Source organism: Corvus hawaiiensis, chromosome 4 (assembly GCF_020740725.1).
Source record: "Corvus hawaiiensis isolate bCorHaw1 chromosome 4, bCorHaw1.pri.cur, whole genome shotgun sequence".
Taxonomy (NCBI): Eukaryota; Metazoa; Chordata; class Aves; order Passeriformes; family Corvidae; genus Corvus; species Corvus hawaiiensis.
The window spans coordinates 76,447,943-76,471,812 of NC_063216.1; the positions used below are offsets into that span (position 1 = coordinate 76,447,943).

General features: G+C 43.1%; 1 protein-coding gene across 1 annotated transcript in view; it reads left to right on the forward strand.

Moving 5' to 3' along the window:
* PRKCQ (protein kinase C theta) overlaps positions 1 to 11,174 on the forward strand; it is a 54,613-nt gene extending 43,439 nt beyond the window's left edge. Inside the window, exons 15-19 of the mRNA XM_048302195.1 lie at positions 1,270 to 1,332; positions 4,919 to 5,057; positions 7,722 to 7,910; positions 8,490 to 8,618; positions 9,251 to 11,174. Of these exons, the coding sequence (XP_048158152.1) occupies positions 1,270 to 1,332; positions 4,919 to 5,057; positions 7,722 to 7,910; positions 8,490 to 8,618; positions 9,251 to 9,406 (676 nt within the window). The 3' untranslated portion in view covers positions 9,407 to 11,174. The remainder of the gene's footprint in view (positions 1 to 1,269; positions 1,333 to 4,918; positions 5,058 to 7,721; positions 7,911 to 8,489; positions 8,619 to 9,250) is intronic.
* The last annotated feature ends 12,696 nt before the right edge of the window (positions 11,175 to 23,870 follow it).

Below are 23,870 nucleotides of genomic sequence, written 5' to 3' on the forward strand. Positions count from 1 at the left end.
ACAAAGACATGCAGGTCATCCCCCTGCCTCAATGAAGGACTAGGAGTGAGTCACTTCCCATCCTCTTTTCCCTCCCACAGAAGACTTTTAGGCTCCATCCACACAGTTGGTTTCACTCAGACATGACCTTGCTTCTTTACAACACTCTGTAGGCTCCAGGCTGCAGGACCTGCTTAACCTGAGGTTCCCAGCCCAGTGGTCAGGGGTGAAGCTGTTGTTTGTTAGAAGTAATGGGATTTTCCCTTTTTTCCCTTTTAAAGTTCAGTGGGGTGGGGGGAAAACCTATCAAAAGCACAAAAGGTAAATTTAAACAAAAAATTAATACACCAAAGGAGAATTAAAAATGTATTTAGCTTTGATTAAAGTAAATAGAAGAATTAGAATAAATGAAAGGTGCCTTTAATCCTTCTGCAAGCAAAAGGTGTTTTGAAAGTCAATATTGAAACTACTATAGGAATTACTTTTTATTTAATAATTTAATAAAAAAATCCCCACACTGTCGTTTAAATCAGTGATGATTTTTTCAAAAGCATTTGAATGTCCAGAATTAAGGGTCAATGCATTGAAGACTGAGGGAGCACAGCTGTGCCACATTGGAGGGGGTATGATCCTCTGGTTTCATTCCCTCCTGGGAGAGCACTTTCATTCTTCACACTGAAACTGCCTCTTGGCAGCAGGATGTAGTGGTGTCCTTTGGGGAAAAATGTGCTGAGAACAAAGACTTCAAGCTCAAAACAGCTCCAGAGAAAGGCCCATATTATGGATAAGCTTTCAAAATTAGAGAAAATTTCTTCACTGAAAGTGTGGTCAGGCATTGCAACAGGCTGTTCAGGGAGGTGGTGGAATCACTGTCCCTGTAAGTGTTCAAGAAATGTGGATGTGGCACTTGGGGCATGGTTTAGTGGTGGGTTTGGCGCTGCTGGGTTAATGATTGGACTCAATGATCACAAAGGTGTTTTCCAACCTAAACGATTCCAGAATTCTTGGATTCTATGAAAAGCAGGTCATAAATCTGAGCAGGGAAGAGGACAGTTTGACAAGCCAGGGAGTCTGTCTGTGCTCCCCATCCCAGACTCCCACCTGCTTTTGGGAATCTCACATCACCCACCAGTAAAACACAGTCACCCCAAGCCTTCTGGAGACACCCCAGACATTTTGGGAACCTAATGCAATTTTGGCTCTTGTGGAGACATATTTTCCATCTTTTTGGGTCCAGTTGAAAGCGCCTTTGGGAAGCTCCTGTTCTAATTTGTTCCTTCTGCTGTTCAGGTTTTATGCTGCTGAAATCATTTGTGGGCTCCAGTTCCTCCATTCCAAGGGCATAATATACAGGTAATTTTACTGTAATTTAGTGTAATTAATATGCTAAATGCTAAACTTTTTCTGCTTTTCCCTGCAAGCACTGATGGCAACAGAGAGGCTGTTTCTTGGCTGTGCTTACTGGCATTGAATTTCTCTGCCCATTTCCCTTTCACAGAGTTTGGGTGTTTTAATTTGAAAAGATAGTATAGAGAAGGCAGTTTTGATCCTTCTTTCAGAACTCTGTCCTATTTCAGTTAACATTAAAACAAACCCTTGGATGCATTTACACAGAGTCATTCACACAGCACCCAGTATAGGCAACCTGTTTAAGCTTTCAACATATCAAGGTGTATAAGGTCAAGTTAGACACGAGAAATTTGGTACATCTGCTGTGCTGGTTATCTTGGGACAGTGGTGACAAGCTCAAGCCATGTAATAACAGCAGGGAGACAGTGATATATCTTAATTTTGGATTATTAACAGCTCTACTGTGCGCAGTTCAATGGGGAGATGGGATTCGCCTCACCATCGTGAATCTGTCTGTCAAGTTCTTCTTGTAGTAAGCAGAAAGCAGAGAGCATTTTTATGTTCATCAAACCTGTGTTAAAATGTCTATGGGAAGTACCCATTTCTACCAGAAATTAGGCCACAGTCTGATTTCCCATGGCTGAAAGGAGGAACTGAATTTCTAGGGAGCTCTGGTCAAGCTCACCTTCACAGCAAAATTCAGTTACTACACTGCAGCCTTCTTTAAAAGCAGGAAACAAATAACTTGTCACAAACAAATGAGAAAGATCCCTACAACAAACAATGTTTGCTGAACACAAAATGAGCTTATTTCAGAGTTTGTCATGTAGTGTGAACATTAGAGCAAATGCTGAAAGTGGATGGCTTGCTCACAACCCATTCTCCCTTTAAAGCACGAGCTTTGATTCCTATTAGTACTCATGTGGGAGCCATTTATAGTCTTTATTGACCGATGATGGTGACTGCATAAACATGCGATCAATATCAGTGGCATTAAGCTAAGATGATCTCTGGTGCCTCAGCAAATTTCTGGCTCTAATTACTATTCTTGATGAGTGAAAGGAAAAATTTTCTGAAGTGCCCAAATCACTTGGCCATGTCTGTTGTTTTCAGTCCATCTTCTCAGAAAATCTGATTTAAAATATCTGCAGGACATGATGAGTTTATGGCAGGACTGCTAATGCTGACATTTTATTTATAATTCACAATTTTACTTGGAATCACTGCGCCAGTGCTGTGTTGGGGTTTGGGACCCATTTCCTCCTGAAAGGAGAGGGGTGTTTAGAGTCTGGAGCCTTGGGAATTGAGGGAAAACTGGGACATCTGGGCATTGGGTAGCATGTGTATAGAAAAAAGTATCTCATTCCCAGGAGCTGGTGATACTGCTCTGGGTATCAAGTGTTGAGAGAAAATGTTTAACCAGCCCTACTCTCTTTTCCCTTTTTCACTGACGACAATGACAACGAGGTCAGCTGAGAACACAGAGTCATCAGTATCTCTGTCAGAGCAAACTAAGCACTTTGGAAAGTGAATAGAAATCATTTTTGAAACTACATCTCTTGTGATGTTGTAAGAATAATGAATCCAGCTGTTCTGTCTCATGCACCCACGTTTGGAAATGTTGGCTTAAATTTTAACGAATGAGCCGAGGCGTTTTTTGGCAGAAACTCCAGTCCCTGGAGCCAATGAGTTTGAGACTCATCAAAATAATGAAAGAGAACTGTAGGTGATGGGTTTCTTTGTTTTGCTTCGATCTATCGGGTGAATAAAAGCAGTGCTGGCAGCCTGAGATTGATCTCAATGTTGTAACTAAAATAAGTCATTCCAGCTGGAAATTGTGACAATATGAGTGTCTGCCACTTGGAAGGCAAATGTCTCGGTTTTCTCTGTATTTCTCTTTGATTGATGACTCCCATTTTGTTTTGGGCCATGTTCTTGCAGCAGTGAACAGTTGCCCCACAGCAACAATTTAGTGTGTAAACAGTACAATGTCCCCCACACTGTTGAGGACCAGCCCAAGCAAGACAAGGAGCTTTGCACAGAGGGAGGCTGAAGAACCATCTTTCCTGCAATTGCAGGCCATCATCTCAGGAGCATCAAGCATTAGAAATTACCTTCTTTGAGGAACATTTCTGAAAAGAAACCCACGTTGTAAAGCAGTCGTCAGCAGGAGGGTGGCTGTGCAGCAGCCTCATGGTTAGGCTTCTTGCCTGAGGTGTGGAAAATCATATAATCACAGATTCACAGAGTGGTTTGGGTTGGAAGGAACCTTAAAGACCACCTAGTTCCAGCCCCCTCACCATGGGCAGGGATGCCACCCACTGGATCAGGCCCCATCCAACTTGGCCTTTTTGGCCAAAATATGTGTAGGCCGTGAATTAGCAGAGGTTGAAAAAGAACGGTTACACCCTCAGCTGTGGGTACAAGCAAATGTGTCTGGGTGCTTTGGAACTGAAAAAGAACAGTGATTGATAGCACAAGCCAGGCAGTGCAGGAATGTGTGTGCTCACAGACCAGGTCACCCAAATTCTACCCACATCCCCGATTAAGTTCAGCATCACTGATCCAAATGTCTACCTGAGTCATTGTCTCAATGAAAAACAAAACTTTGAGGTAAGATTTAAGAAAATTAACATAGAAACCATGCCAGTCTTCCTTTCTTTCTACCTTTTCTTCTTTACGAGCTTTTCTCTCCTTTCGTAGTTAGTTCCCACTTCAGGACCTCCTTGTTCTCCATCAATGGTCATGAGTCATCAGCTCATTTACTTTTATTTCCTTCTCTGTGCTTTTCTGTTTTCTTCCTCTCTCTGGGCTCTTTGCTTCCTGGAGTAGCTCAAAAGCTGAGACCCTGATCAGACAACAGCCTGGCAGCTGAGTGTGAAAGGCTTTGTAAATCCCGGGTTTCAGATGGTGCAGCCCAGCAGTGGTGGGGGTTCTGCTGATGTCTGGGATTATTCTAACCCTCTGCAGAGCTTGTGGGTCCTTACCTCATGCAACATTTGTAGAGCCTGCTCTAGGAGGGAGATCTGGCAGCAGCTTCAGAGAGAATATTGAGATTTCCAGGGGAGGAGAGAGTGAGAATTACCTGGTCACTGCTTGCTCTCGTTCTCCGGGCTGTCTTAGGGCTGAAGCACAAGTTGGCACAAAGTCCATCTTAGCTTCACTATTCTGCATCCTTGAAGGAAACAGCTTTTAGAAGCTGTCTTGGGTGATGTGATCCCTAAAAGTGTTCGAGTCCAGGCTGGATGTGGCTTGGAGCAGCCTGGTCTAGTGGGAGGTGTCCCTGCCCATGGGAGGGGATTGGAACTGGGTGATCTTTAAGGTCCCTTCCAAGTCAAACCATTCTGTGATTCCATGATTCTGTGTCTTCTCCAAGAGATAAATCAGTGCTGGGACAAGAGAAATGAGGAAGAGAGATACTGAAGCCCAAGAGAGCAGTTCCTCATTCATCCCTCAGCCTTCCTTTGTATTTCCAGCATGTAGGCCCTGCACAGAGGCAGAGAACAAGTTAATAAGTGTAACCTGCTGAGGTAACTTGTGTGCTTCTGGAACACTTTAAAGAAGGGGGTTTCTTTGTCTTCCTCCACAGAGACTTGAAGCTGGACAACGTCCTCCTGGACAATGAGGGGCACATCAAAATTGCTGATTTTGGGATGTGCAAAGAAAACATGTTTGGTGATGCGAAGACAAGCACTTTTTGTGGCACTCCTGACTATATTGCCCCTGAGGTAGGTGTGGGGCACAGGGAGATCAGCAAGTGCTGGGGGACAGGAAATATGTCTTAAGACATGACTGTCGTGCAGTGGTAGAGGCTGCAAAGGGTAGTAACCTGGCTTGGAGCAGTTCCAGGCCAGGAACTGGATTTCATCTTGACTCAGAGTCTGTGTTGCTGTCTGGCATTGCTTATTTTTGTGGCTAATTCATTGTTTTTGTGCGAATGACTCTGGGAAACAAGTGGAGCTTGGCTTAAACCAAGAAGCAGAATGCTTAACGGAAATTCAGTTTGGGCCACGGCAGAAGAAACTCCAAGAGGTCCTACAATTCAGGGACTGACACAGCACGAGGAATGCTGACTGTGCCCTTCCCTTATTTCTTTCAATTTTTAACCAGAGAGAAATTTGTTCTTTTTCTTTTTCCCCTAGAAAACGTAGCTGTTTTGAACTAGATCCCTCCAGAAAAGAGAAAGTTTCCTTAACCTGATGACTTCACACAATGATAAATCTTACTGTGGAGAGGCTTTGACTAATTAGGTGGCCAAAGAAAATGTTTCTTAGCTCAGAGAAAAACCTACAAGTCATCCATGCATCATGTCTGACATCGGTCTGATATCCATTTATTTACCTTTCAAGATCCCATTTTGTAATTTTAGTGTTGTCATGATGGATATTGGTGCTTTCCAAAGAGCTGTCAAAGCCTTCAGGGTTTTATTTTTCCTCTACTATAATTCATTGGTCCTTCACTGTGCACTAAGGGCTCTATTCTGGCCAAGGTTACACCACTGCTGGCTCAAGGGTCTCTTCAAATCAGTTGGATTTCTATTGCCTAAGAATGGGTGTAAGTGTACTCTGCAATCAAGCTAATTGTCTTTTATTCCACTTCAACATGCCTTTATTTAAGAAAAAAAATGCTATTTTTTGCTCATAAAAAAAAAAGATAGCCAAGTGTTGATCCTTTATCTGTGATTTTATTTTATAGAAAAGAGAAAAACTAAAATAGCTCAGAGTTTTACTTCTGCACCGTATTTATTTTAGGGATTCAACGACTGCATATAAAACCTTTTACTTCTAAATTGAAAGCACTTCTAGAGTTTATGGATTGTCTCTCCTGCCACAGGCAGGAGCACTGGACTCTGTCAGTATTTCACTGCAGCTGCTACCACTGTTCTTTGTTACAGACCCAGCAACTTGGCCACAGCCGTGCAAATAAGGGGTTTTGGGGTCAGTAGACAAGCAACTTTTTTCATTTCAAAAAATACCTGACAAAAAAAAAAGACAGCCTGAAATTAAATTGCTGAGGTTTTTTTTTTCCCAGAGAATTTCAAACAAAATAAACCTTTTTCTTTCTGACTGCCATAAAACACTTTAATTTCAATTTCCAGATATTTTAGAGTTTAAAAGATAAAGCCTTGTAAAAATAATTTCCCTTTTCAGAAGGAAAGGTTGGGATGATTTTGTCTGTAAGTGATTCAGAAAAAATATACTAAGGGGTCTTGCTGATTTTTTTTGGTTTTTGGCTCTGAGTGGAACTCATTGCATATATTACATCATATATTCAAATTTCTTTTTTGTCCTTTTTGCATCTCCTCTTTTGGAGACAGATGTAGTATAAAGCATCCCATTGCAACCAAGCTGTGGGCTCAAAAGTAAAGATTGTGCCTTTAAATGAAATTTTCCCCTCTACAGCTCTAAAATTCTGATGAGAATCCTACACAAAACAGTGATCATATGAACCTTTAGATATCTGCAATATAAAAATCTATATATGAGCAAGTTTTTGAGGCTCTTTGAGAACCAAAGGAGACAAACAGGGGTTGTATTTTACAGCAGGTAGATATTTATCTGGATGTTTAAAATTGGGCTTATTCCCTTCCTTGGCTATAAAAGGAGCTAGTGATAACTGGTTCAGCTTTAGGTATCTCCACAACAGATATCCGAAGGCAGGTGAGATTAATTTTGCTTCTCCAGAAGGGAAGTTTGAGATCTTGGTGATGGTCCTTTAGACTCTGGCAAGGTTGTCACTCCAGCTGGATGTCACTTTATAGGTGACACTGAAAGGCACAAACCAAGGGACTGACTGAGGGCAAATTCCTGTTCCTCTACCTAAAACTCAGCTGGTCTCAAGAGGACAGATCAGCAACCTCTTTCATGTCTTTCCTGGGGAAGATTTTTCTGGGGTAGAGTCACAACATTTTAACTGAGTGATGGTCCTAAAGTACCCTTATGCTTTTTTTTTTGTAGTTCTAAAACTCAGCTTGTATGACTTCAATCAATCCCAAAACACTAATACCTAGCCTTTCGTCTTCTTGGGCTTCACAAGCCTGAAGTGAACCCTTAGAGAGCAGGCTAAAGACAACTTGTCTCACCTTTTATATTTGAGAACTCTCCAGTAGCCAAGGATTTGTTCATGTAACTTAAGAGTTACATGCAGCCCGTTGTCTGTAGTGCCAGGGACTGTTTTGGCACCCAGGTGTGGCTGTGCCTCGTCACTCCAGGAGCCACAAGCCCCTCACCACTGGCAGATTTCTGGCTCCTGCTGCAGGCAGAGGGAAGCACCTCTGCTATCCCACTCTGCAGAGCAGCTTTTGCAAGGCCATGGTCTGGCCACCCATCTGAAGTTGAAAAACTCATGTCAGACATTTTACTTCTGCCATTTTTGCTCCTCTTTCTGGGCAGATACTGCTGGGGCAGAAGTACAACACCTCTGTTGACTGGTGGTCCTTTGGTGTCCTTCTGTATGAGATGCTCATTGGCCAATCCCCTTTCCATGGCCAAGATGAGGAGGAGCTTTTCCAGTCCATCCGTATGGATAACCCCTTCTACCCTCGCTGGCTGGACAAGGATGCAAAGGACATCTTGGTGAAGGTAAGAATCACCATCCATCAAACGAAAGTCTTTCTGCCAGAATTATTGTCTTCAATTTTTTTTATCTTCAGCTGTTGTAGAGAGAAACAGATTTAGTGTCCTAGGACCAGGGAGAGTCACTGTCTTTTCTGCGGGCATCAAACTTCACATGACCTATGTCATGAGGAGATTTGTGTGTCTTCCTTCTCCTGAGTTGTGATGGTGGCTCCTCAGAGGGCACCAGACACCAGCAGAGATCAGTTTATTTGCAGAGCACTCCCTAAGGTGCCAGGCATGTTACCTCCTGGAAAAGATACTTCAAACTAAGGGCTTTGATTGAAGCAGATTGAGATTTGAACATCTCTTTTTGGGGCACCCACTGCCATCTTTCTGCACAAACAGCCTGTATTTCTGTCAGGATTAGAGATAATTATCATCTTTACACCAATCAATAAGCTTCCTTGTTTAGGAAAAAAAATCCCAACATTTTCTCCATTATGGGTTCTTCTCATGGTGCTGACTCTAGATAATTACACATTCCACCCTACTTAATGCCTGCATTATCAGCAGAGAATTTAACCTATGGAATCAACATTCCAGCTTTTTGTAAGAGAGCCTGAGAGGAGACTGGGAGCAAGAGGGAACATCCGCCAGCACGCCTTTTTCCGGGAAATCAACTGGGAAGCTTTGGAAGAGAGAAGGATGGAGCCTCCTTTCAAACCGAGAGTGGTAAGGATGGATCTTCTTTCAATTCCACGCATCTCAGGTCTTCTAAACTGTGCATTTCTGCTGGTTGCCTGACCTGATCTTCACAACTACTCCTTTGTGGTGGCTGCAAGCCCAGGTTTGGCACGCCTACACCTGAGAAACCATAAATTTCTCATCTCTTTCTCAGTTACTGCAGCAGAGTAACACTTTCCCTTCACCACATAACTGCAGCCCCTTCTGAAAGGATTATCTTTCATTGCACTGCAGAAGGTAAAACAGTTCAGGAACCAGGTGTTTGGCTAAATCAGAATCATTCTGACTATTAATAACAGTCTAATTAAATTATTATACTCCTATTAATAGCAATAATAGAATTTAATTTGACAAGCACATCATACTTTTATTTTACAGCCTTTCACAAGTGTTATTCAGTTGATGGGTTCAGTCTGCCATGTTACAAAGCTGTAACATCCCTGCCTGGCAGAATTCCTGGATCACAAGCTCAGTGCCTCCTTTATAATATTTATATTTACTGGCTCCCATCTAAAGGTTGAGCTGAGCCCATAGGAAGCAGCCTGATAGGGCCAGTACCATTGTAATGAAGATCTGACTATTAGTGGTTTGACATCAGTTTTTTTTTCCTTTTCTTGAAGAAATCTCCAAGTGACTGTAGCAACTTCGACAAGGAATTCCTAAATGAAAAACCCAGACTCTCCTGCGCCGACAGAGCACTGATTAACAGCATGGACCAAAATATGTTCAGCAACTTCTCTTTTGTGAACCCTAAAATGGAGAGGATATTTTCCTGAGATCTGCCTTACTGAAGGAATTCTCTGTAATGGTTTGAGTAGCACTTTGTCAGCTGAAGACTGTGCATGGTTATTTTTATCAAGAACCCTCCAGAAAAAAGCACCTCAGTGAAAGTTTGTACCATGCCTGGAGGCTTCTGAGTTATTCCAGTCCGTAGAAGATGCCAGCCCACTCTTCACTGATGATAAAGTTTCTTTGTGGTATCTTTTGGTGTCTCTTCTCTCTCTTCCCAATGTTCTTGAAGTTGAGAGCATTTGAAAATGAGGAGGTGCCAAAACCTGTTCCCCACTACTTGTACACGCAGCCAACAGGTTTCTCTGTAAGGAAAAATAAGTATATTTGAGCTTCTGGTGATTTCAGTGCCCATTTCTGCAACTCTGACTCAGACCCACCTTCTTCTGAAGGAAAAGTGATTTGCTCAAGGCCTGAGAATATCAGGGAAGACTCAGATTGGATGCTTTGGTAACCTCCTCTCGTCCATATGCAGAATTGCCCATGTGTGCACAGTTTTGAAGCAGAAATTTGCTCCCTACACCTTTTAAAAATACTGTTCACAGGTGTTAAGTCTCAATTTTTCTCCATGGGACAAAGAGACTTTCAGGTGCCCATTCCACCATCTGTGCATCTCAATGGATCGTTACCAAAGGAAGTGCCAAGATCAGTACAGAAAAACAGTGGTTTACACTTAGTGCCTGAGCAGGGAGGATGGGAAGTTGCAGAATGCTTCGAGAACCCTGTTCTAAAGCTTTAAGTGTCCTCTCACACACCAAACTCAGGGCAAGATCTGGATGGGGCTTTCTGACGTGTTAACCTAAAACCACATGAGAAAAGTGCAGCATGTTTCCTCAAACCATTGTTTAAGCATTGTAGAAGTCACAGAATTGGGGTATTTCACTTGAAAGGTAATAACTAGTCCTGCAAAGGCTGATTTACTTTCTGTTTCTCTAAATGATGTGCCAGCTCTTTGGTACAGGTCAACGAGCTGCACACGATGGTCACAGGGCAGGAGACACATCAGGTGAGGGTGGCCCTCACCTTCACCTTGTGACATTTTTCTGTGTGTTCTACCCCTTTGCAGCCTGTGGGAATGTAGGTGGGTTTGAAAAAAGTCTTTTCTGTGATCCTTTCATCATGGGATCTTTTTAAATAAAGGTGCACTCTCTTCTGAGGTTGGAGATTTGTAAAACCACCCAGTTACTCCTTGTCGCTGAGACACCTGTTAAAAGTTGGGTCAAAATCAAGTCAGAGCCTAAAAAGAAGATTTTGTAACAACTTAGGCTTAGGCAGCTGCTCAAGTTGGTGTTGGGGTCTATTTGAAGAACATACATTTGGAGCTTTGTTGCATCAACCTCATGTCCATGAAGAAGAAAAGCTCTAGAAGGTGAGTTATCCCAAATTCAGGTCCCCTTCAGAGGTGCCTTCCTGGCTCTGCTGGTCTGGGCTGTCAATTTGGACCTCCCAACAGGATGTATGCAGCCTTGAAGGCAGCACTGGGATATCACTGGCAGTGACTGCAGGCACAGAATCCAGCAGGAACAAGAGCTGAAGTGTGTGAGGTGGACAAGAAGAGCAGAACACCCTGAGAAAGGTTTCAGTCCAGTGACTCTGATGAAATCCTTGTTTGTGCTGTATGAAACGCAGGAGGGGGCATCTGTGCTCGTAGTTTGTGGAGCTGGTCATCGTGTTTAATTAGAACAGTTAACATGAATTTTTTAAATGCCAGTGCTGTTTGTACAGTTTAATAAAATGTTGTGTATAAATGGGAAATAGGCATTGAAGTGATTAAATAGGGACAAAGAGCAGAGGTGCTTAGAAAAGCCATTAAAATCACTCTGTGCTGTCTGGGGAACGTTCCCCAGGGGAATTTCAGCCCATAAATACACAGCAGCAGCAAGCACTTGAATAACTGTAACTACTCCACGAGGCAATAGTTAAACCAAGGATTTGGTGCTGTGCAAAGGTATCCAAGAAGAAAGTGAAATGTTCCTTTTCACTGCCAAAAAGTGACACGGCACTGAATGGGGTCGGCTATCTCAGAGGGGTTGCAGAGGAGATGTGCCCAGGTTGTTACTAAAAGTGAGTGATTCGGGACATCTTCCTTTGACACCCGAATGAGGCTGGGTCATCCAAGTCCTGCGAGGGCCTGAGTGTCTCCATGACTCTGGTGGAGTCTGGCTGGCCTGATCCAGACTAGGATTGCATTTCTGAGCATTTGAAGACTGGCAGTATCCCTAAATGATGGTGAGGGATGTTCTCTTTGCAGCAGCACAGCAGTTTGGGCTTGAAGCCAATGCAGGGACAACCCAAGAGCATAGACTAAGGAAGGAGGGTGCTGGTTCACCTCTTGTGGTTAAGTCACTGAAGAGGAACAGGCTTTAACACCTCTCTGATCAGAGGCCAGGCTCTCTGCACTCCAACTGTGGTTCTATGCAGCCACACGTAAGAGTGCCTTGTGAAGGAACCCGTTGAGTAACTGCTAGAGCAGGCATAGCGTTAGGATTAGTGTGAAGTTTGTGATGCAAACCACAAGAAGAAGCACCTGCTTCTCTTTGCAAGGCGTCTTCAGCTTAAAAACCCAATAAACCCATTGAGGATGGGGGCAGGGACATGGGGAGAGGTGGATATGAGCCACCACGAACGTGCTCACTGTGTGTCCCACTGTGTGAGCAGCCTCCCAGCTGTGCCTGTGGGGTGTGAAGAGTGACGTGGGAAGCAGCAAACGCTTTCCTGTGGTGACAGTGATTGAGAGATAACAGCCAGGGAGGGCTGAAAGCCAAACACCCACGCAGAAATGAGCAGGAGCCCAGGTACTCACCAAGATGCTCCTTTGCCCTGGCTGAACATGGCACCTCCATTCCCATCTTCTTTCCCTTTTTTCTCTCCCCTCCTCCGTAAAAATGTTCATTTTATGGCATAGTAGATGGGGCTTGCCAGGTTTGGTGATTCATTTCCTGACAGCTCAATCCTGTTCTGGAGCCCAGTGGGATCACAGCACTACTGCAGGACCATGGCACCAGCAAACATCAGGGTCTGACCTCCAGCACCACCTGTTTCAACTCAAGCTTTGGGAGTCCCCAAAGCACCCAAATGCTCCTTACTTGGTCTTGCTGCCACACCTGATGGATATATGAATTCCTACTTGTTGGCATCCACCAAATCAGGATGAGTGGGAGTCACCTGTAAATGACAGCCCTAATTTCAGGACTCCTGCAAAGACTTCCAAGAGGAGGTGGGTTGGTCTCACAGCTCCTCAGCGTTCAGAAGACAAAACCAAGCTCTGTCCTACACCCCACCATGCTCCTTGCAGCCTGTGCTGAAAGGAAAGACAACTTTGCCCAGTGGTTACAAGACATTCTTGCAGTGCAGAGGTGTCACCAAAAGTCCCTGTCCGACAACACAACTCCAAAGAGTGGGTCCTGGGAGTCGAAATGCTCTTCCCTTTGTAATTATATTTGTACCTCAGCTATCTAAAACCCAAGAGAGAGATCCCAGCTGGGACCTAACGTGGTCTCTCACTCCAGGGATACCACATCACCTGCAGCCACCAGATCATCATCAATGATGTGTCTTGTGGTGTGAAGCCAGCGGAGGTCTCAGTGCAGGCCTCAGGAAGCTTTTCTACCTTCCTTGCTTACACAGAAGTTTTATCTCTGGTACATCACAGCAGCCAAGACAGCACATGCAGAGCTGGTGAAGTACAGGAAATAAGTGTATTTTTGGCTCTTCTGTAACTGGCACTGGGTGCAGCTCAGTGACTGCACGCACTGTAGTGGGGTCCATTCCGCTGTTGGCGACAGCCACCTTGGAGTCCTTTATCTCTTACATCCCCTCAATGTTTATGTATGTAAAGATAGAATTAAAAATAGATGAGAAGTGAAACAAAGAAAAAACCGGCATCGAGTCGTGGAAGGTGAAGCAAGAGCAGAAAAGGCAAGTAAGGAAGAAAAGAGGGATATAGGTTGGTGTAGTATTATGTAACACTTCCCTTCATCCATTGGTTTCAATTAGAGCTCTGCTGTTTTCCTTCAAAGCCACTCGTACCATCCTAGAGTTGCTTTTGTAGCCAAAGCACAGAACTTTTGGAGATTTCAGAGAATGGGACAGGCTGAGACCAGAATGGCTCTGATCTGGCCTCCCAGGTAGCACAGAGATGCCACTCCTGCTCTGGCATCTCCCTTTGAAATCAGGATATTTCTGCTTTGAATCTGGATTCAGGTCCCAATAAAATATTTTAATTAGGCTGTCTATAGCAGAGGAATGCAGTTTAACTGCTCACTTTTAGTCAGGTAGCATCTCTGAGACACCCTGGGTTATCCTGAAGGACTTCTGCTGAATATGGTTCTCTCCTATAACCTGCGACTTATCCCACCCCCAACAGCCATGGACACCTCTCTGTAAGCAGCAGAATCAGGCCTGGAGTTCACCCTCCAGCAGGCACCTGCACTCAGCCAGTTAAGTCTGGTAGGAAGAAACATCAAAAATTAGTTATCAACGTGATTTCTGCAGTTGCTGAAGAAACTTCATGAAGGAAATCCTCCATCCTCCTGGTACATCCTCATTAAGGGGGACCAGGGGACACTGCATTCCTATTTTCACTGGCAAGCATATTCCCTTCTCCCATAATAAGGCAATGACAATGAGAGAGACACAAAGCTCAGCATTTACGATCTTTTGAGAACTGTCTTTGCTCTTGAGGGGAAACACTTTTAAGCTAAAAGAAGGTAGGTCTAGATCAGATGTTAGGAAGAATTTTATTTTTTTTAATCAGAGGGTGGTGAGGCCCTGGCAGAGATTGCCCAGAGAAGCTGTGGCTGCCCCATCCCTGGAAGTGTCCAAGGTCAGGTTGGATGGGGCTTGGAGCAACCTGGGATAGTGGAAGGTAGAATAGCAAGGGGTGGAATGAAATTGGCTTTAAGGTCCTTTCCAAACCAAACCATTCTGTGATTCTGTGATCCAGTCACAGGAGATCACCATAGGAGAGACTCAGTTAAGACAAAGCTTAAAGGCATCAGCTCTTTCTCATTCTGCATTTTCACATGTTAAATCAAAACAAAACCCCTTAATCTCTGTTCCAGGAGTCAACTGGATTCTGCCTGTCTGGGACCCAGTGATCACTCAACTCATGCTGCTCCTCTGCCTAAATAAAAACCTGCCAGTGCACAGCACCTGGGGAGGTGAATCATTATTTTAATAATCACCTAGATGAAAACATGCTGCTTGAGTAGAGAGAAAATAAAAATTAAGTATCACATTTAATTTATGATGTGGCCTTTTATTTTAAAGGAACATAAACCGAAAATATTCAGACATCAAAGGAAGAATCTCAGCTTTCACGTCTAAATTCTATTTTATTATTGTTGTTAGCCTCCCAGTAGCAAAGGAAATGAGTTCTCCGGTAATCATTTCCATTTAATTTTCAGCTCCCTTCTGTTGATAGCATCATGTGTAACCTTTTTTCTAACAGTTACTTTAAATTGTGTATTTTGATATTCCATTCAGCTGGTGGAGAAAGAAAAATCACTTCTAAAAAAGCCATTTTATCTCTGCTGTTCATGAGCTCAGCAGGATAATGTGATATCTCAGTGAGCATATTTATTTTAAGTTATTGGTATTTTCCACCAGGGTGAAATTGTTCAAGATATAACCTCTCATTGCCTCCCCTCTTCCTGCCCAAAAAATGTCATGGGGCCAAAGCAGTGGAGAAAAAGGGACAAAATAATCCACCCAGCAAATCAACCCAGTTCTGGTCATTCTGGACAGAATGAAAAGAGTGAAAAAACCTGACGAAATGGGGGAGATGGAGCACACAATTATCATAGGGATAATAAATCCCTGGGCACAGTGGCATTTTTGAGATAGTGAGGCAGAAGCCAGCAGTGACACCAAGTGACCTTTCTTGTAAAGGTGTTAAAGCTTAATAATGTGGTTTGGTTCTTCAGGAGATCCAGTGACACTGGAATTCAGGTGGGAAGAGTTGTTTCTTTGTGCTGGGCTGTCTCTACACCGAATCACAGACTTGCTTCTCTTTCTTTGGGTGTACTGAAAAGAAATGAATAAATAGAAAGCCTCCACAAAAGACCACAGCAGCTTTGGCTGAAAAAACCAGCCAAAAGCAGGGCTTGAACCTTCTGAAATGAGGACTAAGTGCCTTAATATTTCAATTAAAAGCCTGGTTGAGAATCAGCAACAATTTCACAGACTTATGTGGAGCAACCACTGAAGGGAGACAGCTGTATCAGCTCAAGCCACTGCTTTTAGCAGCTGCAGCCACCTTGCAGCACTTCCCATGTTCCAAATGGAGAGTCTCCAATGGAGCTCTGGGGAAATGTGATGGGGTTTTTTATTAGCACAGGAGCATATGGGAGATTAAGATCTCATGCTTCCAAAGTCTTCCAAAATTTTATGTCTAGACATAGCTGAGAAGGTGACTAGGAAAATTCAAGGCTGGGGCTGCAGAGGGCCACTGCAGGAGAAAATGTGCATTTCTTCTTGGTATAAAATAAAGATTGGTGGCTGTGGAGTCACTGTCTGAAATGCACATTTCCTCCTTGCCACCAGTGCTCAGCCAAACACTCTGAAGAGCGGTGAAACTCTGACCAAGCTCTTCGTTTTCCCAAGAAATAATTCAGCACTCCAGTGGAGGCAGCTTTCTACCATGCCCTACCACAGGTGTAGCTCAGTGTCCCTGGCACAATGCCTGATATACACTAGGGAATCAGCCCCAAACATCTGCCTGTTCATTTGATTAGAGATTTTTGATTAATCTTGGGCTGCTTCTGCTACAGAGGAGAGGTCTGGAAAGTGTTTTTATTTGAATGTGGCTCTGCAAACAACATAAACCTTGCTTAGTATGGTAAGGATCCCTTTTTTTCATGGTCTGTAGACCTGAGTTTAATTTTAAGTTTGGAATCTATTTTCCATGATAGGACAGGCCTTATTTCTTTCATCTGACTTTAGCTATAGGGATCATGGAATCATAGGATGGTTTAGGCTGAAAAAGACCTCTAATGCCATGGATTCCAGCCATTAATCCAGCACTGCCAGGTATTCCACGGGTGCAGCTCAACAAGACAGGGAGGTTCCCCACACGATCAGCAGAGGCACATAGAGAGGGAGGTTGATCCCATCCCAAACAGGGGATCAACAGACAAGTCCAGTGAAACACTCTCCAGCTGCCTGTAAGATCAACACCAGGACTGAGCCAATATTGTGTCAGTGACACATTTGCAGCCCAGGTAACATTAAAATGCTGTAGAAATTAGGTCTGTGATTTATACCTGTCGTAGAGTGTGTATAGTGTAGGTGTTCGTACCTGAATAAGCACAACCTCAGCTCCCTCTACAGTCACTAAGGACTAATTATTACTGTCAGAGAAACTTATAACCCTCTTATGGCCTGCCCCTGGAGTGCTAAGTATTTATTACCTCGATAGCAAGCACCAAAAATGCTGTGAAGTAAACCCAGTTATGATTTCTATGATATCCTGGCTAAGTTCCTGGTGATAACACCAACAGGCTGAAAATATTACCCTGATCCCTCACTTCCTAGATCTGCCATCTCCAAATAAGGAGAAATCAGCCCATCCTGAGGTGACCTCATCCAAAAAATTCAGAGTTATTATTCCAGATTCACACCACTGTAAAACATTCCAGGTATCTCCTGAGTCCTTAACAATGGCAGGGCAGCAACAGGCTGAGACCTCTTCCTTTTGGCTCACCCCTCTGCTCTTCTGCATCTGCAGATGTTCATCCTCCTCTCACCTTTCAGCCTATAGAGGAGGGATTTCATCTCTCCAGAATTATTTCAGAAGTTATTTTGTGCCAGTCGTGCACTTGGAAATGCCCAGGTGAAGCCTCTGGCTCTGCTCCAGGGCAAAGAAAAAAAAAAAATCCAGAAGCCTCAATAAATTAACTTTAAATAAAATTCATTCAAGTAGCTGTAATGAGTATCAAAATATTCTTCCTGTGAGTGAAAGAAATCAGTTTTATCTACCCTGAATCCTTCCTTCAATGCTCTCAGCAATGTCCTTAGCAAGTTGAGGATTTGGATCCACAATTCCTGCATGTCTGGCTGTCTTTGGACATGGAGATTTAGTTCATCCCAGTCTCTCTCTGGGTCTTTTTCTCTCATTCACTCACTGTGTTTAAATTATTCCTTCCTTTTTACTCACTCAGCAGAGAATTGAAATTTGCTGATGTCAGGATCTTGGAACAGATGGGAGAGCAGTATTGATTAGGCAGTTGAGAGTAGGACATAAATAGCTTGTTAAAATAAATAATAATAGTTTAAATGCTGTGTACAAACCTTTATAAAACCTAGTGAAGCAAATCGAATAATCCTTCCAGAAATCCATCCAAGTTTTTTAGCAAGGTGATGAAATTCAAGAGCCTTTTCCACTTACTTATGTTAGTGCTGATGTAAGAGCTGATTGAATCAACAGTCTGGAACTGCCAGAGATGAGCCTGCCTTCAGCATCCCAGCCAAATGAGATGTTTGCAGCTGATGTGTGAAAGGGAAAAGAGAATTGATGAGGGAGAGAGAGCAGGAGGACAGGAGCTGCAGAGTGCGAGCCAGTTTTGTTTGGAGTGGGGAGGGAAATTTATTGTTCATCATAAATTCAGAGTCTGGGCCCAAACTTACTGCTGTGTGTGACATCCAAATTGGGGTCTAAGGCAGGGCATGGTATAAAGCCATGGATAAGATGCATCCTTATTGATTTGGTTTAGGTTTGATATGTACAAAGCCCTTCAGAATTGAGAGCTTTGTGAAGTCCATGCTTAAAATCCATCTGTTCCTCCAGCCACAAACCACACAGTACCCAGCTGGTTGCGACTCCCAATTATCATGGTAGATATAAAAAAACAGATTAAAATTCTAAGGTTATGTATCAAAGAGGAGATCTGGAGAAATAAAATTCATTTTGAGCTTGGGCTGCTATTATCCCTCGTGCAAATGCCATGTTTTCCTGATCCATGTCTCTGCTGATCAACCAGAATCAGGACAAAGTCTGCAGCAGAGACTGAGTCACTGCAGGAGAAGTGTTCAAAGTTATAATAATAGCTCAAGATGAGGAACCGGATATTTTTACAAAATAAAAAAGGGAGGAGAAGGGAGGAAATAAAAGGTCTTGCAAGTTATTTGTTAGGGAGAAAACAGGATTTTCCTATGGACCCATTCCCTGTTGTTGTCACATTGACCTATTTCACCCAAGGAGGTGCACAAGGACATGGTGCACCCACACTGATGGCAGGGTTGGCCCTGTCCCCTGGAATGCTGGAGATGACTCCTCTGGAAGGACATTGCTTCCCTCAAGTGTTCATCAGTGCTGCTGCACAAGAAAATGCTGGAATCTCACTGCCTTCATCTCCTGAGCACTGAATTTCACCCGTCATGTGGGGTTGGGCACCATGAAATGTCTCCCTGCTTTCACCATGAAATGTCTCCCTGCTTTCACCATGAAACGTCTCCCTGCTTTCTTCCTACCCTGGTGCAATGAGCCAGGAGGAAACTCTCTCCTTTGCACCTCTGGCTTGTTCAAGGTTTTCAGTGACTGATTTCAGAAAAATTGGAATGCCCTGAACAGATGCCCTTGGGATGTTTTCAGGTGAAACTTCTCACAGATTCGAGGCGCTTTGGAAAAATCCTTATTTAAAGAAAAAGTGAGAGATCCCAAAGACTTTTAAAGCAGATTCTACCTCACAATGAAGAGATAAATTAAATATCTGGCCCCAGGACTTTCAGCAGAAGCGACAGCCCAGGAATCTGAGATATGGGCCCACTGGAATACACAGCACTGCAGGGAAGCAAAAATTCTTACACAGCCTCATAACCAAGAAGACAAATCAATTAAAGATTTTGAAACAAACTGCCTGCAATGAATAATTAACTAGAGGAAATCGCTGCTGAAGGATAATGTGGAGTTTAACAGCACACCAAATGTTTTAGTCATTTTTATCAAAAACATTTGTGGAATGGGAAAATATATGATAAGATAGCTGGGTCAGATCAATAGAACTCATGTTACACAATCATCTTCCCAACCACAGTGAGACGTCCTTGTGCAGGGAAAATCTAAAAAAAGAGAAGTCCTCCTAATTTTCCCTCTCTTTCAGCTCCTAACTTAATGTAGAGAAGGAATAGAATATCAACAGAAAAGATAATTTTGTGGCAATGGCAATACAGAGAGATTTGGGTATATTCCTATTTTCCAGATTTGCCTTTAGCAAAGGGCAAATTTTACCTCTGCATGCTTCTTTTCCTATGAAAAAGAGATTACCAGTCTTCCTTAAAAACCAGGTGTGGTTAGTACAGAGTCAAAGCACTTTGGAGATTATCTGCTGATATGATTATGAGAAACACAGATATTAGATAAAAAGACCAATAAAGGAAAAGTTGTTTAAGTTGTGTTACTCCTGGTTCACATCAAAAAAAGAAGAAAATTCCCACAGAGAAGAATTTTCCTTATGAGCAGAAGGTTGCTGTGTAACAACACTAAGGCATCACAGCAACATTAAAGAGAATTGCTGCTATAAACAACTTATTTGATGTATCGAGAATATTTTGTTTGTTTGCCTTAATTATTCACAAACAGGTGGTATTTTTACTAATTTGTTCTCTGTTCAAAATAGTTCGTTTAAACATATTTTTATCTCTCTGATAGCGCATCAGTCGTGTTCTCATTATTCCTTCCTGGCTATTTGTGTCACTGTTGGATATTAAATCACACATCAGAAATTATGATTTTGCCACTACAGCATCAGCTGCCTCTCAAAAATAAAAAAAAAAAGGAAAAAAAAGGCCTTTCCTTTTTTTTGTTGGCAAATTATCTGCAAAAAGCTCAGCATTGTTTGAATAATAAAAAAGCTTTTACAGATGGCCGCAAAAGTGTTTGAAAGGAGTGTATTCTCATGAATATTTATTCTCACCAATTCTCCTGACAACTTAACTTCTTGCAGACATTCTTACGAGTAAACATTCAAACAGTCTCCAAAAAGCAAATAAAAAGGTTTTGCACATAAACACAAGAAAACTCACAAATTCTTTATTTTGCAGCGTATCTTGAAATCTCACCCAGAAGAAAAGCCCTCTTGTGTTCAGTTCTGTAGATGCACAGATGAGAAATTACCTCCTTAGCGGAGAGTTTGGTCGAAGTGCACAAAAAAAAAATCGATCCAATACTGTCCTCATTTTCCAGACATGGAGCTGATGCTGGCCACAGAGGAGACTTGCTCTAAATCAGAGAGCAAAGAGAAGAATCACAAAATTAGCCTCTGGTCTCCCTGAATACCCATCCTTGCACATAGATCTCAATGCTTTTTGCCAGGTAGTGATTTAGGGATTTTTTATTGTATGGATTTTTGGCCTTTTGCTCTTTGATAACTCCAAACAATGTGCTACCCTATAAAGAGTTCCCTATGTAAAATCTTAGAGTCATGTTGGAAAGGACCTTAAATACCATTTTGTTTCACTCTCTGCACCTTCCACCAGTCCAGATTGATCCAAGCTCCATCCAACCTGGCCTTGGACACTTCCAGGGATGGGGCAGTCACAGCTTCTCTGGGCAACCTGTGCCAGGGCCTCACCACCCTCACAGGGTAGAATTTCTTTCCAATATCTAATGTAAACCTGCTCTCTTTCAGTTCAAAGCCATTCCATCTTGTGCTGTCCCTCCATCCCCTGTCTCAAGTCTCTCTCCAGCTCTCCTAGAGCCCCTTTAGGCCCTGGACAGGGCTGTGAGCTCTCCCTGGAGCCTTGTCTTCTCCAGGTGAACACCCCCAGCTCTCCCAGCCTGGTTCCAGAGCAGAGGGGCTCCAGCCCTTGGAGCATCTTCATGACCTTCTCTGGACTCACTCTGGCAGCTCCATGTCCTTCCTGTGCTGGGGACTCCAGAGCTGGAAGTAGCACTGAGGGTGGGGTCTCACCAGAGCAGGGCAGAGCAGAGGGGCAGAATTCCCACCCCTGGCCTGCTGGTCACACTTGAGATGCAGGCCAGGATGTGGCTGAGCTTTCAGGCTGTGAGAGAACATTGCCCAGACATTCTGAGCCTCTCATCCACCAACACCCCAAGTCCTTCTCCTCAGGGCTGCTCTCAATCCATTCTCCCCCCAGCCTGTGTTTGTGGTTGGGATTGCCTCAACCCAGGTGCAGGACCTTGCACTTGGCCTTTTTAAACTTCACAAGGTTTGCACAGACCCACCTCTCCAGCCTGTCCTGGTGCCCCTGGACCACATCCCCTATATAAGGACTTTGTAGTTAGTGTAGTACCCTCCACATCCTAGCAGAGGCAAGAACTGAAATTATCCACTTTAATGAGCATGGACTCTTTTGCCTCAGCCAAATTCTGCGTCCATTGCATGATTTTTGAAACAAAGGCAGAATCTTTTCACCGATTGCCATAGTGAGTAGCATTTGAATGGCACAGCAGCACGTCAGGTGCAAGGCACAGAGGCTGGAGGTATGGAGGGTGACGTATTCAGCTGGGATACTTTTCCCCACATGGTTCTTTTACAGGAATTGAATTGTTGCAGATTATGCATGGCTGAAAGAAAACTGTATATTCTGTGGTGTTTAAAGATGTCACACTCATCGCAGAGCTTTTGCAAACCAGTGAGTCAGCAGGAGGAACACAATGCTGGTTCCAGCTATTAGGCAGTTATTTAAAACAAAACAAACAGAAACAAAAAAAAAAAGCCACTTGTGAATTCAACAGATGCAGTGAATTCCCTGCTTTGCAAAGGCTAAAGTGTTTGCACAGAGGAAAGGGGCACTTTTATTAACATAAAGGTCACTGCAGTTCAATTCTTCATTCGAAAGAATTATTCAGTATTTCCTTTTAATCTCGTTAAGTGTGGATGTCTGTAAATAAATTCTGAAGATGCAGAGAAAATCAGACTAGCAAAAAGCATGTGCAGTGGTGGAAAAGAAACAGAACTGACAGCTTTTGGGTTCACAAGGAGCACAGCCTGATTTTAGCTCAAGGAAGGAATCACACAAGAGCTCAAAATGCCATCCGACTTCTTCAACCCTTCTCATACATGTCTTGCCTTCCCCATGCACGGCTGGCTTGTTACAGATGTGTTTCCAGCAGTGCTTAGAAAATGGAAGCACAAAAGCCATCACTGAACCCTCTAGATATCCAGGCCCCAGCTAGAATAGGATCAGATTTCCTCAGGACGGGATTAGACAGCCCAAGTTCTCCCAAGACATGTGTTCTGTGTTTCCCAGCGATGTTTCAAAGCCTTCAGAGATGCTGTCTACTTACAAAGACTGGTTTCATGTAATTAGGTGTCATTTCAATATCAACTGTAACTCACTGCTTTACATTTTCGGAATATTGAGATGCTTAACTTCCTTTAAGAAACTGGAAACCTGAACTCACCATAGATGACATGGTAGAGTGTAACTACACCAAGCTCTCTGGCACAGATCTACCCTCTCCCTGTCTGTACCTCTATAAAAACTCAGGGGAGACTTGGATGGACTCTCTAGACATAACTGGAACTTAAGAAATAATGTTTTTCATTTTTCCATGCATAGTAATTAATATATGCAAAGACAGAAGCTCCAGAGCTGTACATCCAGCGTCTGGATGTTGGAGCACCGGAGTCAGCTAAAAAATCAAAATAGTGGAAAAAAAAAAAAAAGATCACAGCATCTTCTGATTAAGAATTGTCTGTGCACAGACTTAATTTTTACCAACTCATTTGTCAGTCACAGCTATTTGAGGAGTGCTTTGAGCAGCCATCTCATCACTGATCTTTGTAGCTTATTCTTTTGTAACATCTGTCTTTATTTGCATTTAATTAGCCTGGTTGGGTGGTGGTCTCACTGTAGATCTTCCCCTTTGTTTGCTGTTTATGACTCCATAACGCTCTTCACTTTTAGGCCGCCCTATTTAGCCAAAACCTGGAACTAACATCTCTTCTGGTTAAAGGGGACACTCTATTTCCAGGAATAACTACATGTTTTGTTTTCATCTAATGAATTCCTGGTGTTTAGTTACTAAAACCCTTCGGTTTTATCTGCAGCCCTGCCTGAGCACAGAGATAAATCTAAATCCAAGACTCACATCCACTGTAAGCTTCTCCTGGTGGATCGTGATTTAGGCTTAGTACTTTGGTCTGTGGATTTCGTCCCTCCTAAACTGGTTCTCCTCAGATTGAGAACAGGGTGAAATAAATTTTTAAAAAGTATAAAACAAGCCAAAACTGCAGAGAATATCTCACTGCCAGTCTGAGCTTGTTAGCAAAGGAAGGCCTTGCAGAAAACTTCTTATGAACTTTTTAGGTCTTGCGTGCCAGAGAAATATCCTATTTTCTCAGAACCCCTCTTCCTTGTAACTACAGCAGCTTATTCCCATGGCAATGGCACCAGCCTTTTCTTTTTTTTTATAGTTCACAGAATTTTTTTTTCTCTGAAACAGAAAACCACATTGCAAGTTGATCACCCTTGTGTATACTTGAG